This window comes from Astyanax mexicanus, chromosome 20, assembly GCF_023375975.1.
Source record: "Astyanax mexicanus isolate ESR-SI-001 chromosome 20, AstMex3_surface, whole genome shotgun sequence".
Lineage (NCBI taxonomy): Eukaryota > Metazoa > Chordata > Actinopteri > Characiformes > Acestrorhamphidae > Astyanax > Astyanax mexicanus.
Genome location: NC_064427.1, coordinates 30094891 through 30114745, shown reverse-complemented (window position 1 = coordinate 30114745; position 19855 = coordinate 30094891). Strand labels below are relative to the sequence as shown.

General features: G+C 36.8%; 1 protein-coding gene across 1 annotated transcript in view; it reads left to right on the top strand.

Moving 5' to 3' along the window:
* Positions 1 to 19855, top strand: part of gbe1a (glucan (1,4-alpha-), branching enzyme 1a) — a 209579-nt gene that overhangs the window by 73693 nt on the left and 116031 nt on the right. The window contains exons 8-9 of the mRNA XM_022680724.2: positions 9404 to 9519; positions 13743 to 13870. Coding sequence (XP_022536445.2) covers positions 9404 to 9519; positions 13743 to 13870 — 244 coding nt within the window. The remainder of the gene's footprint in view (positions 1 to 9403; positions 9520 to 13742; positions 13871 to 19855) is intronic.

The window sequence follows — 19855 nt, the reverse complement described above, 5'->3', positions numbered from 1 at the left end:
ATTCAATGGTAATCTGTCAGTTGTTTGTAATGTTGTCACAATTTTGTGATAAATACACCAATAGAAATGCAAATCTATTGACTCCTAAATAGGAACGTTTTTTGTCTTCTCTTGTAAAATGACCATTTTGCAGGGTTTAAGATTTTGCTTGACTAATGATGAAGTTCATCTCATATAATATTGTGTAACACTGAATCTGTGTGGTTGGATCAGAGACTGTAAAAAAAGATGGATGCCGTGTCGCCGTTCCCATTCATTCAATGAAAATGAAGCCAAAATCTTCCGCCATGTTGTCACAGACTGCAGAGCGGGGCGGAGCGGAACTGACGGTCTGTTAACGGTCCCACCCATAACCAGCCCTTTTACAATAACCACACCTTTTTTGAATAGAGCTGAATAACATTCTTAAAAGCGAGTTCTGTGGGGATATAAAAATGTAACAATATAAGCAGAGGTTACACTAGCTGTTACATTTAAATAAAAGAGGTAGAATTACAGTATATTAGAAAAAAACGTGATTGAAAGTTGTCTGTTTTGCCATTGAAACCTATGGTAATGGGTGGGGTTAAACAGCTTTCTGAAACTGTCCAGCTATACACAGTCTATGGGTTGGATTAAGCTTCTAAGCTATTATTATACCATATTTGCATATTTGACAGATATTACTTGTACTGTCATTCCATCTTAATCACCCCCCATCACTTTTACACTATTGTCTTCTGTCTTAAGTATGTCTATTTGTGTATTGTACATATAGTGTCTCACATTCTTTAAATTATATATCTTATTTTCACTATTGCACTATTGTCTTCTGTCTCACGTATGTCTACTGTGTCCTTGTTGTATTGTACATATAGCGTCTCCCATTCTTTGATATTATATATCTATTTTCTGTACTTGCTGTAATTTTTGGGAAGGAAAGTAAGGTAATTTCAATTCTCTGTATGTCCTGTACATATGCAGTAATGACAATAAAACTACTTGACTTGACTTGATTTGGATTGGAGCTACTAAGTATAACTGATGGTTGGAGTTAGCAGTTAGCAATTAGCAGTTAGCAGTTAGCGATGGATCTAGCGCAACAGCTTTAGCAGAGAGATAAGAAAAAGTGCTGAGTGCTGATGCGCTCAGACCCGCAGGGGGGCTTCAGTCATCACAAGCCCGGGCCTTCACTCACACACTCCCCAGACACTGAGGCTCGCAGTAGGGGAAACACTGCCTCTGTCACTCTTCTCTCCCCTCCCTCGGCGCCTGCGCTCACAAGGCCTAATCTCCCATCAAGTCTCGGTGCCAGGATTGTCTTTAATCAATTATTGATGTAAGAAATAAAGCTCCTTTTGGAAAGTGCTTTGTACTTTAACAGATTAACAGATTGGCCTGTCTGAAGGGGCTTGTGTTTGCAGTCAGGCTGAAAATTGAACTTTTTTAAGCAGGAGCGAGGGATGTATTTGGAGGGGTTTGGGGAGGCAGAGGGGTGGTGGCTGGATGTAGAACAACCAACTTCCTCCCCGCTGGAGATTTAAACACAGAGGGCAAAATGGGATTCTTTTTTTTTTTTTTTTCAGTGCCATATCTCTCCGTTTCACTCTGTTGCTATTTATTCTTTTCTTGCTGTCTTTCCTCTTTTCTTTTTTCCTTTCTTTTTCTGGCAAATTCATCCTTGCTGTGTTACTTTTTCAATATAAAAAAGCCTGTGCATTCAAGCCGCTGTGTGTATAACACACGTACACATGCATACATATACACACTCTGTAGGAGCTGCTTTGCTGCAAGACTTTGATAATGAGTTCATGCAAAGTAAGTGTGTGTATGTGTGTGTACATACTGTAGCTCATTTCTCTGATCTGAATTAGCCAGCTAAATTCCTTTTATCTTCACTCTCTGTTCTTTTATAGCCTGTCCTTTTCTAATAGATGCCACTGCATCTCTCTCTCTCTCTCTCTCTCTCTCTCTCGCTCTCTGGTTTTAGGGATGTGTTTATCCCATAGACTGTGTATAGCTGGACAGAGCATCGTCTCTCAAAAGTGAAGCCACCACAGGTCGGGCGCCCCCTGCTGTTCGGCTGCAGAAAGCTGTGTAACCCCACCCATCCCCATAGGTTTCAATGGCAAAACAGAACAACTTTCAATCACGTTGTTTTCCAATATTCTGTAATTCTACCTCCTTTATTTAAATGCAACAGCTAGTGTAACCTCTGCTTATATTGTCACATTTTTATATCCCCACAGAATTCGTTTTTTAGAACGTTATTTAGCTCTATTCAAAAAGGTGTGGTTATTGTAAAAGGGCTGGGTTACACCTAGCCGGGGTGGGACCAATGACAGTATGGGTGGGACCATAGACTGTATGTAGCTTTGTTGAGGCAGCCCTCATTATTTAAATGAGTAAGCTGTCTCTTCACAGTCTTTCTCCCTCCTCTGGTCTCTACTGCACAGACTCGGGTATCAGGATCGCCAACATGGCGGAAGATTTTGGCTTCATTTTCTTTGAATGAATGGGAACACCAATGGCGTGCATCTTTTATTACAGTCTGTGGTTTATCCACCTTATTCTGCCACACCCACTTTCGAAAGTTTCTTTCGAATTTCTTTAGCATTAGAATATCCTTAGAATATGCAGTATAATGTATGATAGTTTTAGTCACATTTTAGTCATTTAGTTATTAGTTTAGTTAACATTATTATGGTTTTACTCTAACCCTATCCGGACAGGATTGGTTTCTCAGGGGGTCCTGGGGTAATTTGTGGAATTAAAGGAGCTACTGAACGCGATGTCCCGTGAACGATAAAGCCTAAAAATTCACTGGCCCTCCTGTTTTTTCCAATTGCAGTCTGGATGCAAGAGATTTATCACTGAGTAGAAGTGTGAAATATTTTTCACAGACGTCCCCCTGAGAAACTACTCCCGTCTGGATAGGGCTTAAGACAGTGTCTTGTCCTGTGTTTTGTGAATGCCAATACTGCAGTAATGATTGAAAAAATAGGATGTGTGTGATCCTCCTGTCGTTTATCAAACCACCTAAAATATAATCCACTGAATCTATTTAAGGCCAATAAAAATGTTCGCAGGTCGTTTTTCCAACCACGCATGATCCACTAATTAAATTCCAGCCCTCTTTAGAAAGAGAAAAGTCATTAGTGAAATCGGGTGGTGGTTGGTATGAATATTGCCTTGGTAAAGTACTAAAGCTGCAGACTATGGCTGTGTCAGACTGCCCTTGGGAACCACATGTATGATTAATTATGTAATTAGGCTTTTTTCTTCTTCCTGAGCTGAACTTTTTTTTGTTGTTGATTATACAAACCAAGGCTCTTGTGAGTCATTACTTCAGCTTGCCTGCTCACTGTTTTTTTTTTGTTTTGTTTTGTTTAGTATCAAGTTAATACCTGTATCTTGACCAATATGGCATGAAAAGTAAGCCTTCTCAAAAAGCTGTTTAGGAACAAATTAAAGGGGTCATTCATTTCTACCATTAAAGGGGATATATTATATTTCTTAAAATTAGAATTTAGAATAGGTCTGTGGGCTATACAAAACATGTTTGTGAAGTTCTTTGCACAAAATCACATAAAGAGATCTGACCAGCTCTGTTTTTGCCAGTTTCATTTCCTTTCAGAATGAGCCATTTAAGGGCTCTGTCACTTTTATTCAAATAAGTTGTCGATTCAGAGTGCCATGTTTATGCTCAGCGTTAACCATTTGTTAGTGTTAGCTTCTGCTAAACGGTAAGTCACCGTGTGGAGAACAATAGCTGGTGGGGTTGACCTAGGTAACACGTGGAGCAAAGTAGCCAGTGGTGTTAGTGGCTTGACCAGGTGGTGTGTGGAGTGGAGTAGCTGGTGGTGTTAGCAGCTCACCTAGATGGCGCAGGGAGCAAAGTTACCGGCAGTCTTAGCGACTCACCCAGGTGGTGTAGGAAGTGGAGTAGCCGGCGGTCTTAGTGGCTCACCCAGGCGGAACCTAGAGTGGAGTAGCTGGTGGTCTTAGCGACTCACCCAGTTGATGCGTGGAGTGGAAAAGCTGGTGGTCTTAGCAACTCACCTAGGCAGAACGTGGAGTTGAGTAGCCGATGGTCTTAGCGACTCACCCAGGTGATGCGTCGAGTGGAAAAGCTGGTGGTCTTAGCAACTCACCCAGGCAGAACGTAGAGTTGAGTAGCCGATGGTCTTAGCGACTCACCCAGGTGGTGCATGAGGCAGAGTAGCTGGCGGTCTTAGCAATTCACCTAGATGGTGCGAGGAGTTGAAGCTGGTGGTATTAGCAACTCACCCAAGTAGCGCATGGATCAAAGTAGCTGGCAGTCTTAGCGACTCACCCAGGTGACACATGGAGCAATGTAGCCAGCAGTCCCAGGAATTTATCCAGGTGGTGCATGGAGTGGAGTAGCCGGTGGTCTTAGCAACTCACCCAGGTGGAACGTGGCTTGAAGTAGCCAACGGTCTTAGTAATTTACTCAGGTAGTGCATGGAGTGGAGTAGCCGACGGTCTTAGCGACTCACCCAGGTAGTGTGTGGGGCAAACTAGTCGGTGGTTTTAGTGACTCACCCAGGCGGTACGTGGAGTGGTGAGAGGTCATTGTTTGTCATGTTGCGAGTGACACAAAATAATATGCGGTAAAAGCTGATTTATGCTTGTCACACACCTAGAAAGCATATTGTCTTGGTGTGAGTGCAACTGAACATGATGGAATATCACAGGACATCATTAGGAACCTCTACAACTTCTTGCTGTGTAGATCTGGTGTGTTGGGTAACACACTACTTCTGTTTGTGTACCACAGTAAATATTGTCCATATGTCCACATTTTTAAGTATTTATCATTCCTGGTGATTTTTATCTTCCTTCTGAATAGCGTTACAATCCGACACTTACTTTTGGGTGCAGCTATCTTTTTTTCTTCATGATGTGTAGTTACCAGTATGTGATATATAGTATGCAGTGTTATAACATGCAAAATTACCCCTTTTAAAACTAAAAAGAGTTCACAGAGTAAAGGAAAGACTGTGTAAATCATCGTTTGGGCTAAAGCTTTGCTGTAATGGCGGTTCCAATAGCTTTAGCCATTATTATGATTTTGCCTCCCATTTCCTCCCTATCTATTTCAAATGAAATCTCCAACTGGGCAAGACCTAGCCTATCACTACACACTGATTGCTTAGAGAAAGATCAGGTGAATCTCTGAAGGAAGGGTAAGTGATACCTTATGAGATTCAGATTTATTTTTAACCAGGCCATGCATTCCACTTGACCTGAGTAGCAGAATAATGTACTCTGATAAAAAGCTTTGTAATGTTATAGGAGGGAGAGAGAGGGAGTATACAAGAATCAGAATAAGAGACAGTAAAAAAAAGAATACAAAGAAGATGGAAATGCTGGAAATGCAGCATTTTGATGGAACTACATTACATCAAAGCCACATGGAGACCACTACTTGATGTTTACACAGAGAAATCAGCATGTTTTTTTTTTTTTTGCAAACTAAGAATTCTAAGGTTAAGTTAGCTAAGCTAACATTACTATCCTAGTCCTGTACAGCCCATAACTTTTAATTTATTTATTTATTTATTTATTTTATTTATTTATTTATATATATTTTTGGCCCGCCACCACCCCCCTCTTCGGAGGACTATTAATACTTTATTGTTTATTTATTTGATTATTTACACATTACAACAGTGACTAGTTCCTGTTTTTGTTGTTGTGTTTTGTTTGTTTTTTTCTTGTTTTTTTGTCTTTTCTGAGTATAGTTAAGGGGGTTTACAATTGCAGGGATTTGGGAGTAAGATACAGGGGAGGGTGCTGGGGAGGAAGAAAGGAGGGGATAATTGGGGGAAGATAAGATAAAAGGGGAAAAAGGAATAGAAAAGAAGTTGGAAAGCAAGACTGAAAGAGAGAAGTAGGAAAATAAAAACTTTTAGTTTAGAAACAGAGAGTTTATGAAGAGGTATGAGACTGAGAAAACAGATCTCATGAGCCCTATTTGATCTATTTCTTAATTTATAGCTGTGAACTGTGCACCACGCACAGCTTGATTTAGGGCACCAGTGTGTCTTTGCTATCATAACGACGGGAAAAGTACACCTTGCGCAGTACCTGGATGTACATGTCCAACGCTTTTCAGCAGAGAAAACTCATTCATGCTCGTTTATTCTGTTTATTGTTGACGTAATTCTATTTTTTTGAAATACTGACGTTTGGGATTTCATTGGCTGTAAGCCATAATCATCAACAATAAAAGAAATAAACTCTTAAAAAGTAGATCCCTCTTTGTGTAATACTGTATCTATATAATACTGTATATTAGTTTTATATTTTAACCAGAATTACTGAAATAAATGTAACTTTTTTATTGATATTCTGATATTTAGATGCACCTGTATAACTTTTTTTTCACCATTAAGAACATTACACAGACGAAAATATTATTGTATTTTTCGTATGTATTCTTGCTTTCCAAAAAAAAAATCTATGACAAAACTACCATTAAAAATACTTATTGAGCACTTAACAGTTTAATATTCTAGCAGAAAACAATACAAATAAGCGCAGCAGTGCTTTTCAAATCACACATTTACTGAAGCTATCTCTGCAGTGCAATTCTAGTCATAAATGTACCTCAGCAGTGCTACTCAAGCCACGTGGGTGAAATTCCCACAGAGAAAGGCAACAAACTGATGCTAAGACTAATGTTAGAGTCAGCTAATGTTACTATCCTTGTATTTTTTTCAGTAGGAAAACAACCAGTTTGTAAAAGTTGTGAACTAAAACTAAGCGTAATATATGATGACGATGAACACTTAATTTGAACATGAGTAATGTGTAAAAATGAACTTAAACATGCTGTTTATTGGCTGTTTGGTGGCTGCATGCTGGCTGTCTCCTTCAGTCCTTCTTTCATACGAGGGGCTGGTAGGGACCAGGAAAGCAGGGGGTGGAGCATGGGGCTAGTTCCACTGCTGTAAAAAGTCCTAACATTAGAGGAAGCCCTGCCATATGACAGTGTTGAACTTGTGTTCATTTTAAATTAGTCATTGTTTGGTATAAAGTATTGTGCATTTTCACTTATTTGGTTGAACACTGAAAGTATTGAAAGTTTTTTGAGTCATTTTTTTGAGTCTTTTGAATACTTTTAGTTGCCAAATATTCACCGCAAATATTCCTGTTTATTATTCATGTTAAACAGAACAAACACTATCTTACTCTCTCTTTCTCTCTCTCTCTCACACACACACACACACACACACACACACACATACACACATGCCATGCATATGCAAAGGTATACAAAACCCTTTTGAAAGCCCTGTGTAGATAAAACCCTTTGACCTTGACCCGGCATCTCCCGAACACTGACACTGTTGATTGGCAGCGCGGCAGAGTTTTGATCAGCCGATGTTTATCTTGGCTTTTCGCTTCAGTATGCAGTTTCCGTGCAGTGTCAGTATGCAGGTATGCGCTGAAGCCTTCAGTATGCAGACAATGCTCAGGAGGGAAGGATGGTGCAGGTGCATTATAGAGCCACAAATGCCTTTTTGAACCTGAATTTAATAAGCCCGTGCTCCGCACCGAGATGGCTTGTAAATTGTCCTACGTTTAGTGGCAGACAGCAAAAGCGGAATCTCTTCGGCTTTTCTCTTGTGATCACGGTAACCTAGCCTTAGCTGACGGACGTGCCACGAACAATGAATCATTCCCACCTTTACCATCTGCATCTCTGTCAACACAGCTTCCAGCATGATGCTGCGGTGGGATTGTTTTTCCCAGCGTTAGGTGGAATTAGCTCTGCACCACATTTGAATTCCAAACCATAAACATGTTGATTGTTGCATCCAGGGACAGAGAGATATTAAAGAAAAGGTCGCAAGGGCCCAGCTTTCCTGTATTTAAAGGAGACATATTATGCAAAACGAACTCTTTTGGGGTGCTTTTGTATTTCCACTTGGGTATACTCCAAGCTCGAAAAAAAAAAAAAAAATCATCCATCCAGCTGATTTTGGTGTCAGGAATCATATGTTTCTATGAGCCGTTTGCATGATGTCAAAATAAACCAAGGAAACCTGAGAACCTCAGATAGTACACAACAGAATTAGCCAGCAGACTTCGTCTGAGTGAGGCATCTATACCTACTGTCTGTGGCAAATCAGCAAATGTGGGAGATGTACGTTTTTCTTAACTTCTATCACAGTTAAGAATGAACCAGCTTGTTCATGTTTTGCCATTTAGCACAAGCTACCATTAACATGTGGTAAACGCTTAGCATAAACATGTCCAGCAACAGGTTATTTGCATAAAAGTGACAGAGCCCTTTAATTCTGAAAAGTGACTGAAACTGGCAAGAATAAAACTTGTGAGATATCTTTATGCGAGAGTGATTTGGTGCAAATAACTTCATGAACATGTTTTGTAGATCCCATAGACCTATTCTATCTATTCTAACAAGTCTCTCCAAAACAGCAAATTACAAGAGAGAAAGAAAACCTTCTCAAGATTCAATGGAAGTCATAGTAAAATGAGTTTATTTCAGGTCATTTTTATTTCAGAGAATTTCTATTGGACCATTCACCAGGAAAATTAGTCAAAAATGGAGATTGTTCTTTATTGGAGTGACGATATACAACTTTAGTAATACACATATATTATTGGTCTAGTGGTACATCTCTATTTGCTGAGGGGGAGAATCGCATGTCATCCCATGATATGTTATTTTCACAGTACATTGCCACTGATAATATATATCTCAATATATCGATACTGCAGTTCTGTGATATTAAATACTTGCAAGTCAATTCTCTGTGATACTTCACAGCATCTCAGTTACTGAAGAGGATAAAATACTGGGAATTATTATGGATTCATTGGTGTCAGTTTTACAGAATATGACAGCTAATATTTTTCACAGCAGGTTTACCCTGTTCATTTGATTAGCGTCACCACATGGATGAATGACCTAGCAATTTTAGTCTTAGGGAGTTTAGAGCACATCTGGTCCAATAAAAATATGAATATTCAATGCTATGTTTTGATAATGTATCACATTATAACCAAAATTATATGATATATTGCAAAAACAATATTTTGTGCCATCCCTAATGCTGAACCTATCTAATCTATAGCTCAGTAGGCTTTTTATGAAGATAACTCTTAACAAAACACTGGAGGAAAAGCTGGAATTGCATGTTTGTATAGGTTTCTGATACAGCGAATCCTCCTTGTTGTTGGAATGACAATATCCATACTCTTTTTGAAACAAAGACAAGGTAAACTTGGGTCAGCAGTTCACTTTCTCACAGGAAATTAAATGCTTTGTCTTTAAAAACAGCTGATGCACTGATCCATATCATTTCCAAGTTCCTGACAGAATAACAAACTGCAGTTTTTTTTTTGTATTTTCTCATAAAAACAGTTGGGAGGTGTCCCGTTTCCTCCTCTCCAACCTGAGGTGGTGGATGGATGAGTATGGCTTTGATGGCTTCCGGTTTGATGGTGTAACATCTATGCTGTACCACCATCATGGCGTTGGTGAGTTTTCCCATGCTGCATTATTTTTAGTATGTTTTGCACTATAAGGCACACTTTAAATGCTTTAATTTTCCAAAAAATGATCAATGCGCCTTATATTGTATGTATGAATTTTATCAGTCAGGTTGTAAGGAGCAGTAAATCCACTCCACTGAAGTACAGTGATTTAAAGGAGTTTCAGTTTAGTTCTCCAGCACTAAGGCTGGAGCAGTATTAGCATTATCTGCTAACAACGCTAAGCAATAGCTCTTTTGCCGTTTAGAGGTGAGTATTATCAACCTGTAGCCTGCTATTAACCCCGTCTAGCACTGCTGGAGCAGCATTAGCATTAGCCGCTAACCGTGCTAAGCGCTAGCTCTTGTGATCATTCAGAGGTGAGTATTACCATGTTTACCATGTTAAAACAAGCTACGTGGGAGCATTAGCTGCTAAACGCGGCTAGCGCTAGCTGTTAAGTGCTAATACTAATGCTGCTGCACCCAGCCTTAGTGAAAATCTGGAAATCTAACGTTACTGTAAATAATCAGTTTTCAGGAGAGAAATCTGTGTAGATTAACATCCAGTTTTTTAAAGAATTACAGATTTGTTTACTTAGCTTAGCCTAACAGGTCTTGCCACCCAGCAATATGGTGACACCCCTGTTCCTTACTAGTGTCACATAATGCGCCTTATAGTCCAGTGTGCCTTATGTATAAAAATAGATCAGAAAATAGACATTTATTGATAGTGCACCTCATAATACGGTGCGCCTTATAGTGCAAAAAATCCGGTACATTTATTGTCAAATGCCATCTGCACATTCACAAGCACTATTGATATTTAATGACGCAGACAAGGCATGAAAAATAGACTGTTGGCAGGGTGTAAGTAAGCAATAAGCACCGCGACACACCTTGTGCAGGGTGTAAGATAGGGCTCTGTGTACAGCTCTGGAAAAAATTAAGAGACCATTTCAGTTTCTGAATCAGTTTCTCTGATTTTGCTATTTATAGGTTTATGTTTGAATAAAATGAACAGTGTTGTTTTATTTTATAAACTACGAACAACATTTCTCCCAAATTCCAAATAAAAATATTGTCATTTAGAGCACTTATTTGCAGGAAATGAGAAATGGCTGAAATAACAAAAAAAAAGAAGCAGAGCTTTCAGACCACAAATAATGCAAGGAAAACAAGTTCCTATTCATAAAGTTTTAAGCGTTCAGAAATCAATCTTTGGTGGAATAACACTGTTTTTTTTTATCACAGCTTTCAGGCATCTTGGCATGTTCTCCTCCACCAGTCTTACACACTGCTTTTGGACAACTTTATGCCTTTACTCCTGGTGCAAAAATTCAGTTTGGTTTGATGTCTTGTGATCATCCATCTTCCTCTTGATTATATTCCAGAGGTTTTCAATTTGCTAAAATCAAAGAAACTCATAATTTCTAAGTGGGTTCTTATTTTTTCCAGAGCTGTATTTATTCAATGCTAAGTGTATTAACAAAACATATTTTATGTTCTACTCTGAATATGTCCAACATTTACTAACAGCCTAGATCATCATGGCTGAAGGTTGTCTCAGGTGTGCCAGACATTTGATGAAGGACAGCAACATATAGAGCATCTACTTTACAGCAGCAGCAGTACAGCAGAGATTCTGCGGTAAAGACCCTATTCATGACGTTAAACTAAAAGCCGCTGTAATGGCTCTGAGTCTAGCCACAGTCCACTTGTTTGTGCCATTAGTTGATAGTGGATAGAAAGGCAGTAGTCAGAGCCGGAGTGGTGGGAAGTGGAGCTAAAGCACATTGTGGTTGTCTGCCTGGAGTTCAAGGTACTGTCAGAATGGGAATCGTCTGAATAAAACACTGACTCACAACCAGCACAAATGAGCGTTTCTGAATTCACTTTGCATCCCTTTTAGCCCTCATGTTTACATGGAAGTGCCCATAAAGTCTGGTAAAACGATACAAACACAATTAATTCCAGATAATGCTGTCTGAACCAGACAAGCTTTCCAACCAATGCAAAAGTAAAACCTGAAAATGTCTGCATAAATTTAATAAAGGTAGAAGTGCTGTTGACAGAACAGTAATATATTTGATACAATATATAGACTTTGAATATGAAACTTGGAAAGTATCCTCAAGCGCAGGCACAAAAATCATCAAGAACTTGATGAACTATGATGAAACTGGCACTCATCAGGACTGCCCCAGGAAAGGAAGACCAAGAGCACAGGATAAGTTACCTGCTTCAGAAACCACAAGTTTACAGCACCCCCAAAATGCTTCACAGCGTATTTTGGTTTGTTTAACACTTTAAGTTACTACATGATTCCTTATGTGTTCCTTCAGAGTCTGGATGACTTCAGTATTAATTTACAATGTAGGAAAATAATAATAATAATAATCAGGTGGGTCCAGACTTTTGACTGGTATATATATTAGTGCATCTCCAAAAATTTGAATATAATTGAAAAGTTACTTTATTTCAGTAAATCAGTTCAAAATGTGAAATTCATATGTTATATATATATAGACCTATTTTAAGTGTTTATTTATTTTATTGTTGATGTTTATGGCTTACAGACAATGAAAACCTGAAAAGCAGTGTCTTAGAACATTAGAATATTATATAAGACCAATTGGTACTTTTGGCAGTGAGGTCAGTGTGCCAAGTCCTGCTGGAAAATAAAATCTGCATCTCTATAAACGTTGTCAGCAGCAGAGGGAAGCATGAAGTGCTGTAAGATTTTGTGGGAAAACAAAACTGCACTGACTTTAGACTTGATGAAACCCAGTGAACCAATACAAATGGATGACATGTCTCTCCAAACCATCACTGATCATCAGTAAATTTTGCATTTTATTTGTAAATTAAGGGAGCAGAGTCTGGAGGAAGAGTGGAGAGACACACAGTCCAAACTGCTTGAGGTCTAGTGTGAAGTTTCCACCAATCAGTGATGGTTTGGAGAAACATGTCATCTGCTGGTGTTGATCCACTGTGTTACATCAAGTCCAAAGTCAGTGAGTGTTTTCCAGCAAAATCTTACAGCACTTCATTTTTCTCTCTGCTGATAACTTTTATAGAGATGCGGATTTCATTTTTCAGCAGGACTTGGCACACTGCCCACACTGCCAAAGTACCAATTGGTCTTATATAATATTCTAATTGTCTGAGATACAGATTTTTGGGCTTTCATAGGCTGTAAGCCATCATCATCAACAATACAAGAAATAAACTCTTAAAATAGATCACTCACATCTATATAACATATGAGTTTCACATTTTGATCTGAATCACTGAAATCAAGTAACTTTTAAATGATATTCATTTTTTTAGATGCATCAGTACATAGGCTTTGAATAATCTGTGGAAATAAAAAAAAATGTCAAGAACTTTAAAAGTATCCTCAAGAACAGTCACAAAAAACATCAAAAACTTGATGATAAAACTGGCACTCATCAGGACTGCTCCAGGAAAGGAAAACCAAGAGCACAGAATAAGTTCATCAGAGTTACCAGCTTCAGAAATCGCAAGTTAACAGCATCCAGATAAGAGCCATGTAAATGCTTCACAGAGTATTTTGGTTTGTTTAATATCTTTACTTTACTACATGATTCCTTATGTGTTCCTGCATAGTCTGGATGACTTCAGTATTCATTTACAATGTCAATATTTATATATATAGTAGTGTAGTGCATCATATATATATATATATATATTTGAAAAGTTACTTTATTGCAGTAATTCAGTTCAAAATGTAAAACTCATATATTATATAGATGTATTACAGAGTTGTTGATTATGGAAACCCAAAAATCAGTTTCTCAAAACATTAGAATATTATATAAGACCATTTGGTACTTTTGGCAGTGTGGGCAGTGTGCCAAGTCCTGCTGGAAAATGAAATCTGCATCTCCATAAAAGTTGTCGTCTACTGGTGTTGGTTCACTGTGTTAATGTATTGTTGTATTTAATATATGAGTTTAATATTTTGATCTGAATTACTGAAATTAAATACATTTTCAATGATATTCCCATTTTTTGAGATGCACTAGTATGTACAGTAGTCTTACTTGGATCATTAACAAATTAACAAATGGTACAAATGTCTTTATTACTTTTATTTCGAAAACTTTTTTAAAATATTACATACATTTACTGAGATGTCTGAGATTTTATTTAAATATAACCGATATACAGTATCTGTTTATTTGTATCTTCTTTTTTCCCCAGGTGTGTCATTTTCAGGGAGTTACTGCGAATACTTTGGCATGCAAGTAGATGAAGATGCTGTGGTGCATCTGATGCTGTCCAATTATATCCTGCACAAGCTCTACCCGGACTGCATCACCATAGCCGAGGTAATGGGCTTTGGCCCATCCACTCTGTCAGCTTTAGGCTATCCGCTGCAGATAGAGCAGATGGCTTGGGAACCGCACTTGGTTTTAAACCGCACTTTCTTTTATTTGTCTACGTGTGTTCTTGGACATCCAGCAAGTGGGCTGGAGATGTTTTCTTCTGCAGGCAGTTTCCCCGAGCAAGTGCACAAAACATTTCAAACGGTACAGAATGTGCACGGCCAGCAAACACACGAGAACTGATACGTGGCGAGCATCGCAACCAAACGATGCAATTATACATAGCCCGCTAGACTAAAATAAAGGCTGCACCATCTGAAGAGACTGCAGAGCAAAGCATACACTCTCTTTACAGACACACACACACACACATATACACACAAAGCAGACACACATTAAAGAAATGCATCCAAAAGTTCACTGCTTACAGCTAAGCATACGCTTAACAACCACAGTGCACTGAGGCTGCGATAGTTGCTGATTTGGCTGTTTTCTTTCCTGTCTATTAGCCAGGATGAGTTGCAGCATTTTTCCCATCAAACAAACTCTGTGGACTTTCTGTTTGTAGGATTTTAATACTGTAGTTTTCACTTCTATCACCCCAATTCCAAAAAATAAGTTGGGGCGCTGTGTAGAATGCAAATAAAAACACATTTAAATCACTAGTGACCTAGTGATGGGAATTCTGGCTCTTTCTATGGAGCCAGTTCTTCTGGCTCAGCTCACTGAGAAGAGCCGGCTCTTTCGGCTCCCAAGCGGCTCCTTAGATTTTTTTGGTTGATTTAATTAATTTATTCCCAAAAAAACATACATTACATGAAATATGTATTATTTATATGGCTTTATTTATACAGAAATAAATTATGAAATACAAAAACAAAGGCCCATCTCAAATAAACAATAAATGTGTATATAATTTGTAAATTTGCAACTATACACAGTGAAGCAAACAGCACCGAACAACATCAACAAAGTGGGACTCAACAAACTAAAAAAGAACATGTGCAAATCAAAAAGAAAGCAAGCATCCAGATGATGTTTTTTGCACACTTTAGCAAAGATAGACATAAAAAAGGAGCTAAACTTTGAGGGGTTGAATCTGGTTCTGTTATGATATGCCCTGTTCTGGACTTTACTTCACTTTTGAAATCCTTTAGAATTGCCTAGAAAAAGAATAAGAAATGCCTAAAAACTGTATGAATTTACGATGAGCTTTCACTAGCCTCTTGTTATTAAACAATTAAATATATATATATATATATATCTTAGGGCGCCGAGTGGTTCAGCGGTCTAAAGCGCTGCCACTATGAGCGGGAGGTTGCAGGATTGAACCCCCAGCTCATGCAGCTTTACCATCACGCTGCATCAAACTGCTCAGAGGGAGCAAAATTGGCCCTGCTTCCTCCGGTGGGTAAATGGCGCTCTCTCCCCACATCACTCCGAGGGTGATGTCTGCAACACAGGGCGTCTGTGAGCTGATGTAGTAGAACCGAGCTGCTGCACTTTCCTCCGAGCGCGCTGTGACGCTGCTCTGCAATGTTGGATCAGCAGCAGCTCGAAAAGAAGCGGTGGCTTACTTCCTGGTGTGTTGGGGCACTCCTAGTGAGTGGGTTGGGTAATAGGCCGTGTAAGTTGGGGAGAAAATGGGAAAAATGTGAAAATAATAAATAAATAAATAAATAAATATAGAAATATATATATATATATATATATATATATATATATATATATATATATATTATGGCAAGCCAAACAGGAAATATATAATAAAAGCTGATATATATATAATGAAAGTCGATATATATATAATGAACTCTGATATATATATAATGAAAGCCGATATATATATAATGAAAGCGATATATATATAATGAAAGCCGATATATATATAATGAAAGCGATATATATATAATGAAAGCCGATATATATATAATGAAAGCGATATATATATAATGAAAGCCGATATATATATAATAAAAGCGATATATATATAATGAAAGCTGATATATATATAATGAAAGCCGATATATATATAATGAACTCCGATATATATATAATAAAAGCGATATATATATAATGAAAGCCGATATATTTATAATAAAAGCGATATATATATATAATGAAAGCCGATATATATATAATGAACTCCGATATATATATAATAAAAGCGATATATATATAATGAAAGCCGATATATATATATAATAAAAGCGATATATATATAATGAAAGCCGATATATATATATAATGAACTCTGATATATATATAATGAAAGCCGATATATATATAATGAAAGCCGATATATATATAATGAACTCTGATATATATATAATGAACTCTGATATATATATAATGAAAGCCGGTATATATATAATGAAAGCGATATATATATAATGAAAGCTGTTAAGACCCTTTAAGAGGTAAACGGGTGGTCCGAGATGTCAGCCTGAGAGACTGAAGGTGGCGTTGTGGTTCAGCCGGCCGCAGCTCCTCGCCGGTCGCGCTGCACCTCCGTGGATTCTGTCCACAGAGGACCGGCGCGACCGGCCTCGGACTGGCTTTAAAGTGTCAGGGGGCGAAGGTGGAAAAAAAGCTCCGGCCCGCGAGCTGCTTTCCCCGAGCCGGGGACGGTCTACCAGCGTTCATTATATACATATCAGCTTTCATTATATATATATCAGCTTTCATTATATATATATCGCTTTTATTATATATATATTACTTTCATTATATATATATCAGCGTTCATTATATATATATCAGCTTTCATTATATATATATATCAGCTTTCATTATATATATATCGCTTTCATTATATATATATCGCTTTTATTATATATATATCGCTTTCATTATATACATATCAGCTTTCATTATATATATATCAGCGTTCATTATATATATATCAGCTTTCATTATATATATATATCAGCTTTCATTATATATATATATCAGCTTTCATTATATATATATCAGCTTTCATTATATATATATCGCTTTCATTATATATATATCGCTTTCATTATATATATATCGGCTTTCATTATATATATATCAGAGTTTATTATATATATATCAGCTTTCATTATATATATATCAGAGTTCATTATATATATATCAGTGCTATCCTTACTTCCTTTTCCTGATGATTTAATTTCCTGTTCCTATTTTTCCCCCCAAGCTAGCTGCTGTTGTTAAAAAAAACTTATGGAGTGTTATTTGTAACAATATCATATAAATAAATGAATAAAGAAATAATTGCTTAAAATGTTAAATAAATATTTAAAATGAGATTTAATTAATTAAAAAATAATTAATAATTAGTTTCCCAAATCCCTATATTTCCCTATATATATACGGAAAAAATAATTAATAATTAGTTTCCCAAATCCCTATATTTCCCTATATAGGGAAATATAGGGATTTGGGAAACTAATTATTAATTATTTTTTTAACAACAGCAGCTAGCTTGGGGGGAAAAATAGGAACAGGAAATTAAATCATCAGGAAAAGGAAGTAAGGATAGCACTGATATATATATAATGAACTCTGATATATATATAATGAAAGCTGATATATATATAATGAATGCTGATATATATATAATGAACTCTGATATATATATAATGAAAGCTGATATATATATAATGAACGCTGATATATATATAATAAACTCTGATATATATATAATGAAAGCCGATATATATAATGAAAGCGATATATATATAATAAAAGCGATATATATATATAATGAAAGCTGATATATATATAATGAAAGCTGATATATATATAATGAAAGCTGATATATATATAATGAACGCTGATATATATATATATAATGAAAGCTGATATATATATAATAAAAGCGATATATATATAATGAAAGCTGATATATATATAATGAAAGCTGATATATATATAATGAAAGCTGATATATATATATAATGAACGCTGATATATATATAATGAAAGCTGATATATATATAATAAAAGCGATATATATATATAATGAAAGCTGATATATATATAATGAAAGCTGATATATATATAATGAAAGCTGATATATATATAATGAAAGCTGATATATATATAATGAAAGCTGATATATATATAATAAAAGCGATATATATATAATAAAAGCGATATATATATAATGAAAGCTGATATATATATAATGAAAGCTGATATATATATAATGAACGCTGGTAGACCGTCCCCGGCTCGGGGAAAGCAGCTCGCGGGCCGGAGCTTTTTTTCCACCTTCGCCCCCTGACACTTTAAAGCCAGTCCGAGGCCGGTCGCGCCGGTCCTCTGTGGAGAGAATGCGCCGCGCTGCCTGCCGCGGCGCATTCTCTCCACGGAGGTGCAGCGCGACCGGCGAGGAGCTGCGGCCGGCTGAACCACAACGCCACCTTCAGTCTCTCAGGCTGACATCTCGGACAACCCGTTTACCTCTTAAAGGGTCTTAACAGCTTTCATTATATATATATCGCTTTCATTATATATATACCGGCTTTCATTATATATATATCAGAGTTCATTATATATATATCAGAGTTCATTATATATATATCGGCTTTCATTATATATATATCGGCTTTCATTATATATATATCAGAGTTCATTATATATATATCGGCTTTCATTATATATATATATCGCTTTTATTATATATATATCGGCTTTCATTATATATATATCGCTTTTATTATATATATATCGGAGTTCATTATATATATATCGGCTTTCATTATATATATATCAGCTTTCATTATATATATATCGCTTTTATTATATATATATCGGCTTTCATTATATATATATCGCTTTCATTATATATATATATCGGCTTTCATTATATATATATGACTTTCATTATATATATATCGGCTTTCATTATATATATATATCAGAGTTCATTATATATATATCGACTTTCATTATATATATATCAGCTTTTATTATATATTTCCTGTTTGGCTTGCCATAATATATATATATATATATATATATATATATATATATATATATATATTTTTTTTTTTTTTTATGTCTTTAAAAGATTCAGAGAACTTGAAGAAATTCCTACATGTAAGGGACACGGCCAACTGTCCTAACCGTATTGGATGCTGATGATCTTTGGACCCTCAGGCAGCACTGCATTAAAACAGCGTGAATCATTCTCAAGCATGCTGTTTGCTTGCACACTCGGTTTCTTAGGCACTTGGTTAACCGTAGAAAACAGATAAGAATCACTAGATACTAATCATTAGTGCTCATATACAGTACCAGTCAAAAGTTTGGATAGTCCTTGTTATTCAATGTTTTTCTTTATTTCTTTAATTGATTTATGATTTATTTTCTTAATATTAAAGACATATTAAAACAATTAACCAACACGTATGGAATTATGTGGACGAAAGAAAAGACATTGAATAAGAAGGTTATTTTTTTTTCCTTTTGCCTGGTACTGTAAATGATGTCCATTGATATGCGATGCCATCCCGTGATATTTCTTGTTCTCGTTTCCTGCTGGAGGAGAGAAGTTCTTCATTTCTGGCTGGAACTCTTTCTGCCCTCTTTCCTCTACAGAGCCTCTCTAACCTCTTCCCCTCCTTCTCTCCCGCCAATTACTGTTCCACTTCACCCCCCCCCCCCCCACACACTCAATCTTTTTTCTTTTTTTTCCAAAATGGAAAATTCATTTGATTCACCTCTTCCTCTTTCACTGTCTCCGTCTCCCAGCACCTTTATTTAAAGCATTAATACCCCGAGAAATGGAGGTGGAATGGTGAAGTTAATGGAACAAGGATGATAATTGGGTAATTAGGTGCTAGCGGTTAGCGAGGAGAACAGGGAGCTCTCCAGGAGCACCATCCTGCACCTCCCTCCAGCTCTGCCTTCGGCGCTCCCACTCGCGCTCCGTTTTTTTTCTCCATCTTTTTTTTTTCTCTCTCTCTCTGTTCTTTCTTTCTTTCTTTCTTTCCC